Below are 20,729 nucleotides of genomic sequence, written 5' to 3'. Positions count from 1 at the left end.
ATCAAATAGTGTGGGACACGTGGCATGTGAGCTTCTCTGGCAAAAAAGCAAACCCTATGGCCCGCCTGCGGGACCCACACATAGGATAACGGCTGGGCCCCATATATTTTCCTTTTTCTATTTTACCACCCCGGTATTGTGAGCCTAATGATCATGGACTAGCCCACGCCGGACCATTAGCCGCCACGTACTCACTCCCGAAGACATCATTCTGTTCAGCTGGGCCCGAGTCTCCACCATGGTCCCTCGGCACGGAAATTCACGCATTCAAAATAACCGCCAGCTGGTCTCCTTCTCTTGGCTTAGCCGCTCACATAGCCGAGCCGCTCCTTTTCCTTTTTCAAATAAAACATAAAAATAATTAATTCTAGGATTTGGAGGGAGAGGTGTCCCCATCGTATTCTCCATTGGTCGGTTACCAGTGGGACCCACTAAGCTTCTTAAAAATTATTTATACAAAAACTAATTAAAAAAATTTAAATGCGGACCGGACCGACCAACCAGAGCCCGCGTGCAACAGAGACTTGGGTGAATATATATATATATATATATACATAAATTAAAAAAAACAAAAAAAAACACTTTAAAGTTTTATCTTTTGTTTCGTAAATATCTATTCTTTTTGGAACTTTTATAATCGTTTGAAATTATCTTTAAAATAGAAAAATAATTATAAAATTTGACCAATAGTTGATGAATGTAAATGTAATTTTTCAAATTTAATTAAAAAAAAGTGTTTTAGTTACTGCCATATTAATTTTTATTCAAGATTGAGTTTTAAAAAGTCTATAAATGATAAAGAATAAGAATACAACTTTTGAACGGATATTAAAAACAAAGTGACCAACCTTAAAAGAAAAAAAATATTTAAAAAAAAATTATGAATTTGGCATTTAAATATTTGCACTTTTTAGTTAAGTTTTCTATTGGCTGGCTGGTTGTCTATGTAATTGTATGTGTTGGTGGGGGTACATTAAATTTTGGTTCTTTTTATAAGACAGAAATGGTACGTGCGAAGAACCCCACAAGGCCACATGGAACAGAAATGATTTTATACTGTTCAATTACTGTATATATATACATATATATACACACACACACATTCGCTTGTTTTTTAAGATATTTTTGTCTGACTTTGTATTTAGATATTCCATTGCTTTTCTTTCTTTATGTGATCATAATTTTGTTTCAATAAGATGATAAAATGAGTGTTTTCTAAATGGGTCGGTAAATGTTGGTTTCTTTTTTTTAAATCTGAAAGATAAACTGTTGTCCTTTGTTTTTATTTAATAATACGTTGCTTTTATCAATTAAAAATTGTAAATGTCATCTTCCCATTTTATATATCTTATCTTTTAAATTCTTTTCAATAAAATGTACTGAATTTAAGTATAATTTAATCAGTTAAAATATATATTTTTCATTAGAATATTAAATTATTTATATTAATAATTTTAATAAATTATCCTAATTGCATAGAATTTATTAGTAAAATACCGTACACTTAAAATGAGACAAGAACCATTAACCTCAACAATTAAAACGCTAAAACTATATTCCAGACGAATAATGTTTTAAAGAGAGAAATGTAACAATATAAGTTCACTATTAGCCGATATTGTTCGTTTTAGCCCATTACATATCGACATCAATCTTACCATTTTACAATGAGTCGGTTAGAAATAAATTTTCACACTCTTATAAAAAATATTTTGTTCTCTTCTCCAACCTAACAAACAGAAAAATAAATAAATGAAAATGGATCTAGAAGAGACCAGGACCGAGAGAGAGAGAGAGGATGATGTTAAGTTTGGGAGGCGAGCACCGGGAATAGAAAATAATTAGATATTAATGATGATCATAAGTTTAATAATGATGTGAATTAAAATGATGTGTAATATTCACTTTTTGTCCTTTGGAGTCATTTGAGAGCTTTTTAGCAGTGGTGGGTGTGTTCTTGGAGTTGTTAAAAAAAAGAAAAAAAAAAAGAAAAAAGAAAAAAAAGATTGTGTTTTATTTATAGTCTACATCAGTTGGTGGTGGGTGTGTTGTAAGAGGTTGCTGGTTGTGAGATGAGCCATTTTAGCGCCACCCTTTTTTATTGCTTTCCAAGCTTTTGTAGCAATCAAGCTCCCCACATTTTTAAAAGCATTAAAAAATAAAAGAAGAAGAAGAAGAAGAAGAAGAAGAAGCACATAAATGGTTTGGGGTTCTTATTTAACCCTTTCTCCCCTCCATTTTTCCATTCCCTCCATCTCCTTTACTTTTCCTCTTCTCGGGACCTCAATTCTCTCCCTCCACACACGGACGACAACAAACACAACACACCCCGACACAAGAACACACGCCATTGCATACGCCTTTTGCAACTTTCAAAACTCCTCCAGGTTCTTCTTCCTTCTTCTTCTTCTTCATATCATTCTTTCACTTCTTTGTTATGGGTCTATGTTTAAGGAACTAGACATGATCATGTTTACAACATACCTTCGAGGATTATTGGGAGTAAGTCCCACCTTGATTAATTTAGAGAATGATCATGAGTACTATCTTCATTGGTGTGAGGCAAAGTCATGAGAGCTTATGCTCAAAGTGGACAATATCATATCATTGTGGAGAGTTATGATTCCTAACAATGGTTTTTTCATTATTGTAATGTTTTCACTTCGCAAATTTAACCTAACTAGGCGAAAACATTTAAGCTATGAATGTGTGTGTTTTTGAGCATCATTTTGAGTTTAATTTGCTTGCTACTCGATTGCTTCCATCTTTTGGTAGGGTTTGGTTTAATATTTAAAGCTATGATTACTTTGAAACAACCTTGATTATCCTAAGAGAATTGAAGCTCAAGCTTTGATTATTTGGGTTAATTAATATAATTTGTGTTATCATAATCCATGCAGGGTTTGTAAGTGGATCGATCAGAAGTGAATATGAACTGTATTCCACATGTTCCCCCAGGCTTTAGGTTTCACCCAACAGATGAAGAATTGGTTGATTATTACCTGAGGAAGAAGGTTGCTTCCAAAAGAATTGATTTGGATATCATCAAAGATGTTGACCTTTACAGAATCGAGCCATGGGATCTTCAAGGTTTTGATACTTTGGAATACCTTTAAAAAAAAAAANAATCGAGCCATGGGATCTTCAAGGTTTTGATACTTTGGAATACCTTTAAAAAAAAAAAACATTTTTTTTTGGTCCAAATATTGAGGATTGTTTTGTTTGTTTTTGTGTAGAACTATGTAAGCTGGCTGGAAGTGAAGATCAGAATGAATGGTATTTTTTTAGCCACAAAGACAAGAAGTATCCGACAGGAACACGCACAAATCGAGCTACTAAAGCTGGGTTTTGGAAAGCAACTGGAAGAGACAAAGCTATTTATGCTCGACATTGTTTGGTCGGGATGAGAAAAACCTTAGTCTTCTATAAAGGAAGAGCTCCCAATGGACAAAAATCAGATTGGATAATGCACGAATATAGACTCGAAACTAATGAAAATGCAACTCCTCAGGTAACTCTTTTACCTTTTTTACTATTTTGGATGAAAAACAAAGTTAATTTGTTTATAACTCGGAGTGAGTCCCAGACTGTCTGATTTAGAAAATGATCATGAGTGTTATAAGTAATGAATACATTTTCGTTTGTATGAGGCCTTCTAGGAAAGCCCAAAACAAAGCTATGAGAGCTTATGGTCAAAGTGAACAATATCATACCATTGTAGATAGTCAGGATTCTAAACAACGGTTTGTTGTGAGATGGGTATTAAAATGTCTTTTTAGCAAACGCGATGATAATACCTAGTAGCTGTGTCCCAGACACATTATATTTGGATATGTTTGTACACGTGTTTCTTTAATTTCCATGAACATATAATCAAGGATGGATCANACTGTGAGTGAGTCCCACGCTATCTGATTTAGAAAATGATCATGAGTGTTATAAGTAAGGAATACATTTTCGTTCGTACGAGGCCTTATGGGAAAGCTCAAAACAAAACCATGAGAGCTTATGTTCAAAGTGGACAATATCATACCATTGTAGATAGTCAGGATTCTTAACAACTGTTTGTTGTGAGATGGGTATAAAAACGTCTTTCTAGCAAACGCGATGACAATACCTAGTAGCTGTGTCCCATTATATTTAGATATGTTTGTACACATGTTTCTTTAATTTCCATGAACATATAATCAAGGATGGATCATAATGATGAGGGAAGTTATGCATAACCCAATTGAAATAAATGATCATTCATATAAATTCCATATTATACTAATACAACTCCTTCAATAAAATTGGCAATGTACCAGGAAGAAGGATGGGTTGTTTGCAGGGTTTTCAAGAAGAGGATGCCAACGGTGAGAAAGGGCGGTGACTATGGCTCGCCGTGCTGGTACGACGACCAAGTCTCCTTCATGCCGGAGCTCGATTCCCCGACCACCCAAATCTTTCGCCACCCTTCTTATCCCTGCAAGCAAGAGCTAGAGTTGCACTTCCATGCGCCGCCACACGACCCCGTCTTCCTCCAACTCCCTCATCTCGAGAGCCCAAAACTTCCCCCGTCCTCCGTCCCCACCGCCAACTCTCTCCTCCCTTACGCCTATGACCGAGACACCGCCCTCGCCCCGCTCTATGGCATGGAGCACACAATGGATCACGTGACAGATTGGAGAGTAATGGAAAAATTTGTAGCTTCTCAGCTCAGCAACGATCAAGATTTGAAGCAACCCAACTATTCTGATGGTGCTATATTTCAAGTGCCCCCGAGCTCCGCCGGGCCGGAGTGTGACCATAAAGATATAGCACCGGAGTTTGCCCGGGCATCGCCGTCGAGTCACCAAGTGGATATGTGGAAGTGAAGAGGAAATTTATTTCTACATGGTGTGTGCGTCCCAGAAAAAAAAAAAGAAAAATGGAAAATATACAAAATACTAATTATAGGAAGTACAGTTGAGTGGAGAAAAAGCCAATATTAATGATATTATGAGGTTGCTGTACATAATAAGGATGGAAAAATGAACACAACTATTGCTGGATTTTAATGATCCAAAAATATATATATATATATATATATATATATATATATCGTTTAATATATTAATAACATATATAACAATATAAACTAGGTTTATAGGGAAATTATTATTAGGGTAGAAAATATGTATGAATAATTTTGACATGGATTTGGTTGTCCATGATATTGGATCTGAGTGTTAATTGGTAACAAACTCAGTGTGTTTGAATGTATTTTTTTTCTCCTTTGTTTCATATTCGAATATTGCATGCAAAGGACCAACTCGGCCTTCCCATCTTATTCCATATTCAAATTTCATTCATCTCTTCAATCTCTCTCTCCCTCTCTCTCATTCAATTATCTCTCTAAATAGATTTTTAATGAATTGTGTGAGATCTCATGTCAGTTAGAGAGAAGACATTACTTGTAAGGGTGTGGAAATCTTTCGTATTAGATGCGTTTTAAAACCGTGAGGCTGGGGATGATATGTAATGAGCCAAAATAGACAATATCTACTAGCGGTAGACTTGGGCACTTACAAATGGTATCAGAGATAGACATTGATGGTGTGCCAGCGAGAACGTTGTGCCTCTAAGAGAGGTGGATTGTGAGATCCCACATTGGTTGGAGAGGAGAACGAAACATTTCTTATAAGAGTGTGGAAACTTCTCCCTAGCATACGCGCTTTTAAACCGTGAGACTGATGATGATATGTAACGAGCCAAAATGGACAATATCTACTAGTAGTAGGCTTGACGGTTACAAATGGTTTCAGAGACAGACACTGAGCAATGTGCTAGCGAGAATGCTGGATCCCAAGAAAGTGAATTATGAGATCTCACATCGGTTGGAAAAAGGAACGAAACATTCCTTATAACGGTGTGGAAACCTCTTCCTAGTAGACACATTTTAAAGTCGTGAGACTAATGGCGATATGGAGTTTTTTTTGTAGTGTTGTAATTTCAAGTTCAGTTCTAACCCACGATCTTATTCACAATACAAGTTAGGATCAAACCGTAATCTTTCTAATATTTAAGAAAACACTTTTAAAATACCTTTCTTATTTTCGGTAAACGTATTGTTCAGGCTTTGAAAAGCAAATAGTAGAATTTTGAAAATTAGAAAATATATTTTATGCTCAACTTGAAATTAACGGTACATTTTACTATTATATACTGAACTTAAGATTTATATAATGAAAGATTAATAATAATAAGTTATGATTAAAAGAAAACGACAACCTGAAAATGTTCAAACGTGGCATAATTAGCATGCATAATTCAGCATTAACTTAATGCATTTTGTAATAAATTTGTATAATGCATTTTCAACGAAGAGCTTACTAAGAAAATGACCCTTTCCATTTGAAATTGATCAAACATAGAAGGAAGCTGAAAAAGTAGGGTGAGAATCTAAAGCTCTGAATTTGTTTATGGAACATACCTGTATATGAAAACCGATGCAACGGTGGCAGCCATGGGCGGTCGAAGTAAGGAGACGATGGGGTGGTGGTGGTGGTGGTGGTGGGTGGCTGCCGGTGTGAATCAGGCAAAAGAGATATAAAAGGAATGGTTGGTTTGATCGTGAAGGGAAAGTGAAGAGAAATATGTTTGTTGAGTAGCAGTGGCATCGAGATTGTGGCTCTCCAAATATGTTGATTACTTGAGTTGAAGGGTTTTATAAGTCCCTTTTAAGCAATCAGAATCTTTCTCTACCAGACATAATAATTGGCCCTGCTCTTATTGCCTTCCAAAAAGCATCATCCTCTCACTTTCAGACAAACAGACGAGAGACGAGAGAGAGATTGACGAGAAGTTGTAAGATCTTACATTGGTTGGAGAGTGAAACGAACATTGAGTGTGAAAACCTCTTCCTAACCGACGCGTTTTAAAAATCATGAGACTGACAGCGATACATAACGAGTCAAAACTGATAATATTTGCTAGAGTAGACGTCAATGCGAGATAATAGTCGGAGTAAGACTAAAATATTTTCATAGTGGACATTTTAAACTTGTGAGGCGGATGACGATAGATAATAAGTCCAAGCAGAAAATAAATGCTAGCATAAAATATTTTCATAGTGGACATTTTAAACTTGTGAGGCGGATGACGATAGATAGTCCAAGCAGAAAATAAATGCTAGCAGTAGTCCATGAGCGGCTAGAAAAATCAATGTTTTCTTTAATAGGTCGAGTGTGAGTGAATTAGGGTTTTGTAAGCTGAGATTAAAAGCATAAATGTTTTTGGTTTGCAGAATAAGATAACATAATTAATCATGCGAGATTGCAATAATTGGTGTTCCTTTCTTTCTCACACTTTATTCAAATCTCCACAGTTCCCGGACTTTATTCAACTAAGAAAACAAAATAAACAAATTTAATGTTCGAAAGTTTAGACATAATCAAGGTTAATAACCCTTTGCTTGTGTGTGAAACTGACAATATTAACTGTTGGCAAACTATAATTAGTGGTAAGTTTGTGAGTATCCAATGTGAACAACAGACACAAATGTCGGAGTTCTGCATTCTAAAGTTAATTACTTTGGTTAGGGTGATTTAATTTAATTAATTATACCATGTTTGGAATTTTTAGATAATTTTGAAAAATATATGTAAAAAGAGTAGATAAAAATTCATTGATAGGAGTAGTATTTATAGACTTAACTAATTCCAAAAAAAATTAAAAAAATTAAAAAATAAATAATTATTAACCGAATAAAAAGTAGTAGGGCTATATTAAATATGTACGGGGAATTAATTAAAGACACTAACCTGCGCCGATACGTCTCTACGGATCATGCGCTGGCCCATAAGATAATGTAAACAAGGCCCAGTAGGCTGAAGCACCAACGACGTCGTATAATCAGACCAAACACGTTTGCCATCGCGGCCCTGTTTTCTTACGTGGCATCAAACAACACATAGGAGGAGTGATAGTGTAACCAATGAAAAAACGCCACGTTATTAGCTTACTCCACGTGGGCTCCACCATGGATTCCCGTAGGCCAGGAAAAGTATAAAATCCTAATTTGTCTATTAATTGACACATAAGTCATAGCGAAACTGCGTTAGTTTGCAATATTTGGCGGAAAGGTTACTCAAGTAGTTTAGCTGCTCCTAAATTTCCCCCAAAAAAGAAGATAGGAAAAGAAGCTGGTCTGTTTCAATTCAACTTCTTCTTCAATTTTCCTCCCGTAATTGCCACTCGGCTGTATTAATGGTGACATAGATTTTGGACTGGAGCTCTTCTGTTCGATTTCGATCGCTAGTATTTTTTAATTGTAGTGTTTTCTGGATATGGCTGCCCCGTTCTTCTCAACGCCATTTCAGCCTTATGTTTACCAGGTGCTCTCTCCTTCTCGATTATCATTTTGTTGTTTCTAATTTGAATTTGATTCTGGATCCTGCTTGGTTTTTGGAAAATTCTGGACGATGAAATTGGAATGTTCATTATATGTCTTATTTCTTAGTTTAGGTTGCTTTCCTGATCGTCTGTATCGCGTGTGTGATCGTTTGCCGCTTTTCTTTTGTGAAAAACGCGTTTTAATTCCTTACGAATCTCATTGGTTTGAATTCTGAACGTTTAAAAAGAACGCGGGGTTTATTGATCGGTGGAGGACATTTTGTGATTCATTAGATATGCGTGTGAGTTATGTTCTTACTAACCTTGTTCTCACAGGCCAAATGTTAGATACATCGATTGAAGCACAAACACAAGAATCTTTCTGAAATGTGCTCAATATTTTTACAAACCGCGCATGGAACTCTAAAAAAGGAGAAATAATAAATAGGAATACCGCTTAGAACAGAGTGAATCAAAGTTAGTTTCCCAGCTTTAGAGGGAAAAAAAAGTTCTTCCAGGAGACTAACATTTCATAACTTTGTTCACCATTGGATTCTAAAAGGAGATGGATTTGGGATTACTCCCAAGAGGGAGACCCACGTTAGAGGAGAGAAAGGATCGAACTTCACAACCCACCACCTCCGCCCGACTCTTGAGCTTCTCCTCATCGCAATTGAGCCTCCTAATTTAACATTTCTCTTGTTGATCTTAAGCCCAGACAAAACATGAAGAACATAATCTCATTTCTAGAGCAAAAGAAAATAGTATCACTGGCATCCATGATGCATTTGCGGGGCTGTGGAATGGACATGTATGGTAGCTAGGTTTGAAGTTTGATAACTATATGATCGGAATGGGCTTTTTTTTTTTATCTCAAAAAGTAGCTCAAGAGGTGATACATTTAAGCATTTACAAATCAACATCTAACTCGTTCTACAACCAATGTAGTATACCGAACAATATCTCCTTATGGGTTCTTTGGGTTGGATATTACCATCTACCTAATCTCTTGAAGACCGTAGAGTGTAGATTGTTTCAGAAAGTTGACCTAAACTATAATAACGTCAACATGAGCATTGTTCAACTAGTTAAGGCATATGTCCTTGACCAAAAGATCAGAGATTCGAGTCGTTGAACCTAGGTTCATTGGCCTAATGGGTATTCCGGCATCCAATTCTTCCACAATCGGCATTGGCATAAGTGAAAATTATGGATATTGGACGTCAACTAAAAGAAAATTTTTAGACATGACAGTTCGCACACTAAAGAATACATGTTTGTGATCTGGCAAAAAGCCTTAAAATAAGTGATATGGGTTGATGACAGGCGAACAACTACTCTGAGTCAGCTCAGCAGTCAAAATGGCACACATGCATTGGATGGCATCCTATTTTCTAAGCAGAAGAAAATCAATGGATTAACATAAGATTTCTCTCCCTCTTAATGTAGAGATCGCCTTGAATTGGTTTTTTCAACACTACAATATTTGAAGATTTGAATACACCGTTTGGTAGCTAGGAGCGTTTTACTCATTTTATTTCATTTGTCAATGAAATTGTTCTCTCTCTCTCTTGAAGATTTGGAAGGATTAAATTTTAATAGTTCCCATTAAGTTTTATTGAATTGTAATCTAGTGTATGATATTTCTTACTTTTGTTTTACTAACAGTGGTATGTTCTACGTCTTGTTGTAGAGTCCACAAGACGCAATGATACCTTTTCAGATTTTGGGTGGTGAAGCCCAAGTAGTACAGGTATATAATATAATATTGTTGTTGTTGTTATGTGTCAAATAGTGGCATCATGGTGAACTACTTTCATAGTTTTTGTCTTTCTTCTAGTACTGTATCTCTTTGTTTTCTTGTTCATTTTGCTTTGGCAGATAATGCTGAAGCCACAAGAGAAAGTTACNTGTTGTTGTTGTTGTTATGTGTCAAATAGTGGCATCATGGTGAACTACTTTCATAGTTTTTGTCTTTCTTCTAGTACTGTATCTCTTTGCTTTCTTGTTCATTTTGCTTTGGCAGATAATGCTGAAGCCACAAGAGAAAGTTATTGCAAGGCCTGGTAAGTTGTGTTAGAATAAACTTTTTTTTTTTTTTTTTNTTTTTTTTTTTTTTTTTTTTTTTTTTTTTTTTTACTTGGATACACTCGTCTTGCTTTCTATCTCTTCATAGAGACAATTTTTCTATTTTTTTATAAAACTTCCCTTGGGTCAANTTACTTGGATACACTCGTCTTGCTTTCTATCTCTTCATAGAGAGACAATTTTTCTATTTTTTATAAAACTTCCCTTGGGTCAGGTTCATGTTTAACATGTTTCGGATATCAACCCAATATGTCTACAACACTTGTTCTACGTGCTTTTAATTTGTACACAATATCAACACTCTGTGGACACTTGCATAAAATGATTGTTTTGTAAAAACAAATCCTTATAGTTTGTGAATAGCAAGTGGTTCAAGTTCTCCCCCGTAGTGTTGGTCAATATACATCGGCACTAGATATACAGAACGTTGGCAATTTGATGATTTGTTAATGCTCTTTATCTGCTGTTTCAACTGTACTTATTCTCAATGCTCATAGGAAACTTGCAGTAATAGTCATGACAGCTTTCTTTATTTCAAGAAGTTATGTTTATGAGAAGAACTGAGGTTTTCATATGGTTCATCGACTTTTACTTGATTGGTGAAACTGAACGGTTTCTTGTTTCTTTGTTACCTGTTAATTGTATGTGCAACTGATACACTTACTCTTGCAGGCTCCATGTGCTTCATGTCTGGGTCTATTGAGATGGAAAATGTTTTTCTCCCGGAAAATGAAGTGGGTGTTTGGCATTGGCTATTTGGCAAGAGTGTCACTAGCATCATTCTTCGGAATTCCGGTACAAGTGATGGATATGTTGGAGTTGCTGCACCTTCTCTTGCTAGGATTCTCCCGGTAAATAATAATTATCATTATTAAAAAGAAAAAGAAAAAAAAGTGCTCTCATCAATATCCTCAGTGTCATATATGTTTCCACAATTATGTTGCAGATTGATATGGCAATGTTTGGTGGAGAGCTGCTATGCCAGGTAGAGAATATTGGTTACTTTGTTTATTCTGCCTAGTAGCTTCTTTTGGTACTTTTCTTAACAACTGATTTTCCGTTGTCCCCTTCCCCCTCCCTCTCACTGTATGTGAAAGAGATTAAATGTATATGTTTCACACATTTAAATTTTAGTTGTCTTGAATTCAATTATTCAATTTGTCTTCTTCTGAGCTCGGTTGCCTGATAATTTTTGCTTCATTTTTCTTACGTAGCCAGATGCATTCCTTTGCTCTGTTAATGATGTTAAGGTTACCGACACAGCTTATCACAGAGTACGCAATGTTACCACAAGTGTGGAGGTGAGTTGATTTACTATTCCTTATTGGCTAAACTGCTCCATGCATCTCTGCTTTCTGGTATTAATTTTTGCTCTTCCCTATGTTTTTTTTTGTTTTTCTTTTCCTCACTCTCTTTCTACTGTGGATGTTATTGTAGGGGTTTCTTAGACAGAAGTTATCAGGCCAAGGGCTCGCTTTCATTCTTGGAGGTGGATCTGGTATGCACTTCATTTTATTTTAGCAAATTCTCTAAAGGACTTGTTTGCCTCTGTTATGCAATCATGAAACCTGAAAATNAGGTGGATCTGGTATGCACTTCATTTTATTTTAGCAAATTCTCCAAAGGACTTGTTTGCCTCTGTTATGCAATCATGAAACCTGAAAATAAGCTTGAGTTTCTTCTTTGAGTTTTCATGTCACCTGTTGGCTAGAGCAACTCATGTATCATTTTGTTATTAAGATTTATTTCCACACTTGTAATGGGGTCAATCACATCACAACTGCTGACCTTAAATTGTGCCAACTCATATGCTTTTATGCCAATAGGTTACATTGGATTCAGATTGTAATCGCACTTAAAGTAGATGGAGTAACTTCTGTAATATTAATTTAATTGCTGGTGTTTGTTTTTTCTTCAGAGATTTATGGTAATTAATTTAGTATGATATACTCAATGCCTAGAAAAGAGAATGAGATTACCTTATTTATATTGATATATTTATTTCAATCTTAAAGATGGAAAATAAAATTAATAATGTATGATAAAAGTTAGCTGATTATAAAAGCTTTTCGGGTGCTGCTAGTCGTACAGAAAAATCTCGAGGTTGGTGAAGTTCTATCAGTGGATATCTCCTGCATTCTGGCTATGACCACCACCATTGATGTCCAAATCAAATACAATGGTCCTGTGAGAAGAACAGTATTTGGGGTAAGATTTCTTTATGTTTATAGAGTTTGTTTTTTCTCATTACATGTCTTCTCTTGGTTGGCCAAGCAATTATTTGATTTATGGGTTATTATCTACGCAAAAGATAACTCGTTATAGGTTATGCCTTGCTTGAAATAAAGATCCAATGTATGATTACACACCAAGCTTTTGTTAGATGGGGATGGTAGAGCTCTACTTTTTGGGGAGGTTTTTCTATAACCTTTGTGGGTTTCTCTCGGGTGGGCATCTTTCTCCACTTCTTTCATCTTTTTTTATTTCAAAAGAAATCATAAAAATAGCAGAAGCTTCTGGTTATGAAGAAGGAAATTTTGGCCAACAATTTCAAATTCATTCTTAAGCTTTAGCCAGGCATTCTCTGTATCTGTATGGAATACACTTCTGTCATCTTTTAACAAACCGTATTGTTAAATTTCAGGGTGACAACTTAGTGACAGCCACATTAACAGGACCAGGCATGGTCTTTATCCAGAGTTTGCCATTTCAACGACTTTCTCAGCGTATTGCGAGGTAATTACTATCGGAATTCTTTTAAGCTGTGGAAGATATCGGTTCCTCTTTTATGCTTTGAACTTATTGGATAATGTACCAAATTTTGTAGGGCCGTTACATCCCCAAATATGAGAGAAAATCCAAAGTTCTTTGTTCAGCTTGCCTTTTTCTTTTTTCTGGCTTATGTTGTGATTCTATCTTCAATAATCTTGACAGACGTATGATTTTAGATCTTAAATCTCCCAGGGTGTTTAGCTACCCCAAAATTGGTACAAAGCTTTAGTTCTGAGTTGGAAAGCCTTTCTTTCTTTTTTATTTTATTTTATTTTTATTGATTATTGAATTTTATTTTATATATTGAAGTCCTGCAGATATCTTCCCAACTTGAATGAATGTCAGATTTGTAATTTGGGATTTGCATCATTTATCTATGCATTAATTTTTTTTTTGGTACCTGTCTTAGGTGAAGGATGTAAGAAGTGCAAGGACTTTTTTTTTCTCTGAATGTAACTTCTAAAACTGAGATTTCTGAATTGATAAGAAACAAGTGAAGTTAAATTTGAAGTATTCAGGAGTCCCATTTCTACGGATCGGTAATAGCTTGTTGACGATAAGGATCGTTCAGTTAATGATTCAATTACATTTTTATTTTGAGGAAAGCAATTAAAAAGTAGTATAATTTTCAATAAAGTAATAATATTTGAAGAGAACCTTGATGTAAAATAGATGATCTAACAATTTTGTAACTAATTGTGTCAAGGTGGAAGATACAAGGTTGTCTCACTGTCACAAACTCAACTCAACTTAACTATGTCAAACTTGCGCCCCAAAATGCTACGTATTGTAGAATATGCCAATAACGGCCTTTCACTCCATTGTTTCGTCGTAGCACACACCACACAAGCACCACCTGCCTTAGGAGACCAAAAAACGCCTTTCGGCAACAAGCCCTCGAGCCTCCTTTGTGATGTCTTCCTCGAACGTTATAATAAGAAATTGAGTCGAAAACATTGTAATAAGAAATTGGCCGCTGAAGTGTGATCTCATATCTTTAATGCTTGGGGGTTTCATTGACTTGAGTTTTTCTGTTGAGCAAAAGAAACAAGTAACCATTGCTAGATTGGCAGCAGCGAGCTTCCTAAAAAACTTGTCACCAGCTAACCTTCTTCATTATCATTAAAGAATGGATGTAACAAACAACTAACAAAACTCATCGATAGGACCACATTATCTCAGAATAAGACCTCGGGAGATAATAACATATGCCATTCCTTCAGAATGTCAAGAGAATCATTCAGCTGTAATTGGAGACTGGTTCCAGGTTAGGAGAAGAATGTTCTTGACTCAACAGAGTACAGACCTTAAGGCAATTTCTCTACCCGATGAGGGACCTCAGATGAGAGAAGTCCATTGGTGGTAGAAAGTGCACTAGCGGTATGGCAGAAAATTAAAATTCCATAGCTCTAAGAACTCTAATGCAGATAAGTACGAAGCTCAAGTTCTAAAACAAGTTCAGAACCACAAAGCTCATGATTAGAAACAACTCCAGTTTTGCCAAAAAGCAAAATGATTCAATATGACGAACCACATCAATCCAGAAGATACTTGATGCAGAGTAAAAGTTGTAGCTACATTGCCTTGCCAAGACCATTGTTGATAAATGGTTTGAAAATCTTACAACTATATTTCCATCCATATAGAGAATATGAACTACAACTACCTCAGACTCTGTCCCAAATTTATTAGCTAGAGTTGAGGCTGCCAGTCAATCACTCGACTAATAGGGCCCTATGACTGGTTAGTTCCAAAATTTAATGACAATACTTCATTTACATTGAAATCACGCAAAGATTAAAAGTAAGAGATCATCAAATCATCCACACAGAAAAAAGGGTACAAATCCTCCTGCGTGCTCTCAAATATTGGGAATGTGAGAATAAAATTCACAAGCTTTCCACAATGTAGAATCAAATTATAACTTTGAAAGAGAAGCAAATACTGAAAATTATAACATCTCAAAATCAAACTTTCCAGAATTTGTAATCAAATGCTGACATAAAAGCTGCTTCAATTCAGAGAATAACCATTTTTGGTTCCTAGATATGGCGGATCTATTCAGTCCGCGTTATTATTTCATTAAAACACTTGGCCAAGACAGACACTTCCACAGAATTCCAAGCTCATTAGCAAGCAAATAAATTACTCTAACAAGCAAAACAACAATTACTTCCCACGATCCCCAGAACTTAAATTCAACTTGACGGCGTTAGGCTTGGAATCATACCAGATTTCCTAGCATATGCGAAAATCCCACCAGCCTCAATGACAGGACCTGCATCCCCAATAGGCTTGAGCTTGTATTCTTTTCCCGTCGTGTGGTTGATCAAGCGGCTTTCTGCCAGCTCGATTGTCAACACATCGCCAGTCTTACATTCATCGCAGATCCTTATTTCCGATTCCAATGGATAAATCTCTCCGGTCGACACCGAGTTCCGGAAGAAAATACGGGCGTACGACTCAGCAACCACAGCCACCGCACCGGACGCTCCCAACGCAACCGGCGCGTGCTCCCGTGAAGAACCGCAGCCGAAGTTGTCGCCGGCAATTATGATGGAATATTTGGTTTTCATCTCGTTAGGTTCCACGAAGCGGGTGGAATAAGAGGAAGGAAGGCCAATTAGGGCGTAGGATCCGAGCTTCTCATACTCGCTAGGATTTGAGGGGACCAAAGTAAGATACTCAGCCGGAATAATCTGGTCAGTGTCGATGTTGTCTCCGACGACATAGCAGCTGCCATGAAATACGGTGGTTGAAGAAGCGGCGGATGACGGTGTGGCGGCTGCTCGCGGGATGATGGTTGCAGCACGCTGCGACGCGTGGGAGGCGGTGATTGAAAGATCTTTGAGGGTATGGCAGTGGAGAGAGGGGAATTTGATGGATTGAGAAGGAGGGAGAAGGGAAATGAAGGGTGAAGATCGACGGGTGGCAGTGGCGATAGGGCTTTGAGATAGATACAGTGAAGCCGCCATTGTCATTTCTTGCCAAGAGAATGCGAGGGGAGAAAAGGGACTCCTTTTGGTGTTTTCTGTCTGATTTATTTTAAATAAAATGCCACTTTTTTTTTTATTTTTTATTTTATATATATATATATATATACCTTGAATAAAAGGCCACCACTTGTATTTTGAATAAAAAACCAATTTTTTTTAATTAGTTTAAATATCATTTACTTTGGTTTTAATTCATTTTAATATACATATTTTCAAATCTTTAATTTTAATAAAACTTAAAACTTAGTTTATTTCTTGATTGCTACTGATCACTATGATTTTTTGATGTTTGGGCTGCATGAGCACGAATACAGCGAGCAATGTGGGTTCAAAATATATGACAAAGCCCAATGAACCCAAAGTCAATGTAAGNAGCAGCTGCCATGAAATACGGTGGTTGAAGAAGCGGCGGATGACGGTGTGGCGGCTGCTCGCGGGATGATGGTTGCAGCACGCTGCGACGCGTGGGAGGCGGTGATTGAAAGATCTTTGAGGGTATGGCAGTGGAGAGAGGGGAATTTGATGGATTGAGAAGGAGGGAGAAGGGAAATGAAGGGTGAAGATCGACGGGTGGCAGTGGCGATAGGGCTTTGAGATAGATACAGTGAAGCCGCCATTGTCATTTCTTGCCAAGAGAATGCGAGGGGAGAAAAGGGACTCCTTTTGGTGTTTTCTGTCTGATTTATTTTAAATAAAATGCCACTTTTTTTTTTATTTTTTATTTTATATATATATATATATATACCTTGAATAAAAGGCCACCACTTGTATTTTGAATAAAAAACCAATTTTTTTTAATTAGTTTAAATATCATTTACTTTGGTTTTAATTCATTTTAATATACATATTTTCAAATCTTTAATTTTAATAAAACTTAAAACTTAGTTTATTTCTTGATTGCTACTGATCAATATGATTTTTTGATGTTTGGGCTGCATGGGCACGAATACAGCGAGCAATGTGGGTTCAAAATATATGGCAAAGCCCAATGAACCCCAAGTCAATGTAAACGAGCCCATTAGGAGAAATTCGGCCCAACAATCGAAACCCAAGATGCGTTTTCTCTGAGAAATAAACGACGTCGTTCAAAAGCGGAATGGACGGCTCAGATCCGAAACATGAGAAAAATCGCACTTTATATAAACTAGGGTTCTCCGGGAGAAAACCCTAGTTGGTGACTCCTCCCTGCAAGTTCTCCTTCCGATCCAATGGGTACTCTCTCTCTCTCTCTCTCTCTAGGTTTTTTTTCAACACATTCAAACAATTCTCCTTTTTGTTGCAATTTCCGTTTTGTATGACGACCTTGTCCCATGTTTTCGAATCAATGTTCTAGCTGCTTGTATTTATTATCTTTAACGCAGTCGAAATATCTCTATTTTTTTTAATTAGTTTAAATATCATTTACTTTGGTTTTAATTCATTTTAATATACATATTTTCAAATCTTTAATTTTAATAAAACTTAAAACTTAGTTTATTTCTTGATTGCTACTGATCAATATGATTTTTTGATGTTTGGGCTGCATGGGCACGAATACAGCGAGCAATGTGGGTTCAAAATATATGGCAAAGCCCAATGAACCCCAAGTCAATGTAAACGAGCCCATTAGGAGAAATTCGGCCCAACAATCGAAACCCAAGATGCGTTTTCTCTGAGAAATAAACGACGTCGTTCAAAAGCGGAATGGACGGCCCAGATCCGAAACATGAGAAAAATCGCACTTTATATAAACTAGGGTTCTCCGGGCGAAAACCCTAGTTGGTGACTCCTCCCTGCAAGTTCTCTTTCCGATCCGATGGGTACGCTCTCTCTCTCTAGGTTTTTCTACAACACATTCGAACAATTCTCCTTTTTGTTGCAATTTCCGTTTTGTATGACGACTTTGTCCCATGTTTTCGAATCAATGTTCTAGCTGCTTGTATTTATTATCTTTAACGCAGTCGAAATATCTCAGTTTTTGTTTATGGAGAAGTTTAGATTGTTGTATCTGCGTTTGATTAAACTTTGGGATTTGGAAAATAGGGGCGTACAAGTACGTGTCGGAGCTATGGAGGAAGAAGCAGTCAGATGTGATGCGGTTCCTACAGAGGGTGAGATGCTGGGAGTATCGCCAGCATCCATCCATTGTCCGCGTCAATCACCCCACTCGCCCTGATAAGGCTCGCCGTCTCGGCTACAAGGCCAAGCAGGTAAAAAAAAAAATCTTTGATCATTTTGAGATTCAGTTTCGAGTGCAGATTCATACAAGCATTACCGTTTTGAAATTTATTTTTGAGGTCTTCACTTGATGATTGGTATCTCAAACGTGCGTACTATTTCTGTTGTACTACGCTTTAGAGTGACTAGCAGAGATCTCCTTAGGTGATTTGAGTAGCATGTTTTCGGTTATCAAGTTACTAAGGTCGTCTGAGTTGGATAAGCGGTATCCTTATGCGCTTACTTCACTCTTTGTGGATTTTCGTACAATGATTGGATACATCCGGAGACTGGCTAAATTGAACTCAATCTCGGTCACCCAACCAAGCGAATTCTCTTCCTCTGAATCTTGCTTTTGTCGAGGTCGATGCAGTTCATTATTTGTTAGTTATTCTATATGTTTTATTCCCATCGTTACTTGTTTAGAAGTTACAGATAAACTTTGCATTTGATCGGTCTAACTGGTTGTCCGCATCTGCCATAATTTTGATAGGGTTTAGAATGTTCTTGAGAATATGATTATGTTGTAATCAACCATATTTACGAATGAAATATCCTTTGGGTTGTGCTTTGTTTATTTATTTTTTTTTTTTGGCATTGTGAAGATATTTATTTTACTCTCATCCTCGAATGGTTACTTAAGAAATTGGTTGCAGGGTTATGTTGTTTACAGAGTCCGTGTGAGGCGTGGTGGTAGGAAGAGGCCAGTTCCCAAGGGTATTGTGTATGGAAAACCAACCAACCAGGGTGTTACTCAATTGAAGTTCCAGCGTAGCAAGAGATCAGTTGCAGAAGAACGAGCAGGACGAAAGTTGGGTGGTCTGAGGGTTCTCAATTCATACTGGATCAACGAGGTCATTGATTATACCATACCTCCTTTCTCTTTTCTCGTAATGACCCAAGTTTAGGAGTACTTATAAGATGAGACCTTATTATAAGATGTTCTTGCTTTTCATTCTGTCTTTCCCCCTACCTCTATTCTGACTGTTCTTGACACTGAAACAGGATTCTACTTACAAGTACTATGAGGTGATATTGGTTGATGTTGCCCACAATGCTGTTCGCAATGACCCAAGAATCAACTGGATCTGCAATCCAGTCCACAAGCACAGGGAGCTCCGAGGGCTTACATCCGCTGGCAAGAAATACAGGGGACTCCGTGGAAAAGGACACTTGCACCACAAGGCCAGGCCTTCTCGCAGAGCAACCTGGAAGAGGAACAACACTCTTTCTCTTCGTCGTTACCGTTGATTTTGGTTATGTTTCTCTATGTTTTGGTATCCTTATTATCTGCTTCTGTTTGGAGAATTTAGTGGAAGATACTACTTCGATCTAGAATTTTTCCATCTTTATATTTACATCGAGAATTGTCAGGATTTTTCTAAACTAAGTTATAATTTTGTTCATCGCACTATCTGTTTTTTAGATTTCATAACCATTTAAGTTATAATTTTTCTAACTTTTTCTTGCTTCTATGATTAAAGAATGAAAATTAGGATGAGATTATTTTACCTAAACGTGTAAATGCAATGCCCATGTTTGTTTAAAAAATTTGGAATTTGTTTTCTTTTTCTGTATATATATATTTTTAAATGCACGTGAATTTAATATCTAAATTTGTAGCAGCAGTTAAGTTTTGAATTCTCTATAATGTTAAACATCTCTTGATAATTAATAACTAAAAACAGAACAAGTCGTAAAATAAAACATCTATCAATTTTGCCGCCTCGAAAAATATTCCTATTTCAGATTTGGGCAAATTTTTATCTTTCATCTAGGGTAGTATGATATAGTTTCAGTTTCAATTTATTTAAGATGATTGCAATTTCTAATAAATGATGAACTACATTCTAACACATGAAATGCCAATGAATAATTTATTTAATGATTATTTCTCAAATCTAACTATGTTAGCCTAATTCATTGGCTTATATATTATCATCAAATGATGATTTTAGAATTTCTAATCCGCTTCCCCAAGGTGTTAAGAGAACAAAGCATAAAGGTAAGGCTGGTAGATCTCTTATGAATGGCACAAGTTTCATCAACTGCAGCTCAAGCATGGTACAACACATTGTATACATTGTCTTACATACCAACTTTATCGAGAATATCATAGCCTCCCATTTATGTACCCTTCTTTAAGGTTTTGTAATGCTTCTCGGATTGAATCCTCATCATGACTGGAATGTTTCAAACAAATCAACCGCTGAGCTACATTATAAGCCATTCTAATAGGATGGTACTGCAAGTAGTTTATCTCCATCCGTCTTTCTTCCTAAACAATTTGAAATATTTAATAATATAATGGAAATGAGATTC

The 20,729-nt window shown here is 36.4% G+C and overlaps 5 protein-coding genes across 9 annotated transcripts in view; 3 read left to right on the top strand and 2 right to left on the bottom strand.

The window, feature by feature from the left end:
* Nucleotides 1-2,174: 2,174 nt before the first annotated feature.
* LOC111795571 (NAC domain-containing protein 7-like) lies at nucleotides 2,175-4,956 on the top strand. The gene is made up of 4 exons (XM_023678080.1): nucleotides 2,175-2,387; nucleotides 2,901-3,090; nucleotides 3,237-3,511; nucleotides 4,308-4,956. Exons 2-4 carry the CDS (start codon nucleotides 2,931-2,933, stop codon nucleotides 4,854-4,856), a joined length of 984 nt encoding a protein of 327 aa, XP_023533848.1. The 5' UTR covers nucleotides 2,175-2,387; nucleotides 2,901-2,930; the 3' UTR covers nucleotides 4,857-4,956.
* A 3,119-nt stretch (nucleotides 4,957-8,075) lies between these two features.
* LOC111795568 lies at nucleotides 8,076-13,754 on the top strand. 3 transcript variants are annotated; one of them, XM_023678075.1, is made up of 10 exons: nucleotides 8,076-8,357; nucleotides 10,049-10,108; nucleotides 10,382-10,421; nucleotides 11,116-11,294; nucleotides 11,390-11,428; nucleotides 11,658-11,744; nucleotides 11,881-11,941; nucleotides 12,527-12,651; nucleotides 13,088-13,179; nucleotides 13,625-13,754. In XM_023678075.1, exons 1-10 carry the CDS (start codon nucleotides 8,310-8,312, stop codon nucleotides 13,626-13,628), a joined length of 735 nt encoding a protein of 244 aa, XP_023533843.1. In that variant the 5' UTR covers nucleotides 8,076-8,309; the 3' UTR covers nucleotides 13,629-13,754. The 3 variants fall into 3 exon arrangements, with proteins under 3 accessions (XP_023533843.1, XP_023533841.1, XP_023533842.1); XM_023678073.1 differs by lacking the exon at nucleotides 13,625-13,754 and adding an exon at nucleotides 13,271-13,570; XM_023678074.1 differs by lacking the exons at nucleotides 11,390-11,428; nucleotides 13,625-13,754 and adding an exon at nucleotides 13,271-13,570.
* Nucleotides 13,755-15,112: 1,358 nt separating this feature from the next.
* Nucleotides 15,113-16,906, bottom strand: LOC111795569 (3-isopropylmalate dehydratase small subunit 3-like). 2 transcript variants are annotated; one of them, XM_023678077.1, is made up of 2 exons: nucleotides 16,608-16,906; nucleotides 15,113-15,969 (listed from the first exon to the last, which is right to left on the bottom strand). In XM_023678077.1, the coding sequence occupies exons 1-2, from the start codon at nucleotides 16,832-16,834 to the stop codon at nucleotides 15,414-15,416; spliced, it is 783 nt and encodes a 260-aa protein (XP_023533845.1). In that variant the 5' UTR covers nucleotides 16,835-16,906; the 3' UTR covers nucleotides 15,113-15,413. The 2 variants fall into 2 exon arrangements, with proteins under 2 accessions (XP_023533845.1, XP_023533844.1); XM_023678076.1 differs by lacking the exon at nucleotides 16,608-16,906 and having other exon boundaries at nucleotides 15,113-16,267.
* Nucleotides 16,907-17,366: 460 nt separating this feature from the next.
* LOC111795570 (60S ribosomal protein L15-2) lies at nucleotides 17,367-19,821 on the top strand. Of its 2 annotated transcripts, none has more exons than XM_023678078.1 (4): nucleotides 17,367-17,423; nucleotides 18,234-18,400; nucleotides 19,064-19,261; nucleotides 19,413-19,821. In XM_023678078.1, exons 1-4 carry the CDS (start codon nucleotides 17,420-17,422, stop codon nucleotides 19,656-19,658), a joined length of 615 nt encoding a protein of 204 aa, XP_023533846.1. In that variant the 5' UTR covers nucleotides 17,367-17,419; the 3' UTR covers nucleotides 19,659-19,821. The 2 variants fall into 2 exon arrangements, with proteins under 2 accessions (XP_023533846.1, XP_023533847.1); XM_023678079.1 differs by lacking the exon at nucleotides 17,367-17,423 and adding an exon at nucleotides 17,908-18,010.
* A 541-nt stretch (nucleotides 19,822-20,362) lies between these two features.
* The window catches only part of LOC111794796 (DNA mismatch repair protein MSH4-like), a 10,704-nt gene continuing 10,337 nt past the window's right edge, over nucleotides 20,363-20,729 (bottom strand). Inside the window, exon 24 of the mRNA XM_023676933.1 lies at nucleotides 20,363-20,685. Within this exon, the coding sequence (XP_023532701.1) occupies nucleotides 20,521-20,685 (165 nt within the window). The 3' untranslated portion in view covers nucleotides 20,363-20,520. The remainder of the gene's footprint in view (nucleotides 20,686-20,729) is intronic.

Source organism: Cucurbita pepo, chromosome LG05 (assembly GCF_002806865.2).
Source record: "Cucurbita pepo subsp. pepo cultivar mu-cu-16 chromosome LG05, ASM280686v2, whole genome shotgun sequence".
Classification (NCBI taxonomy): Eukaryota; Viridiplantae; Streptophyta; class Magnoliopsida; order Cucurbitales; family Cucurbitaceae; genus Cucurbita; species Cucurbita pepo.
This window is presented reverse-complemented; position numbering and strand designations above follow the sequence as displayed.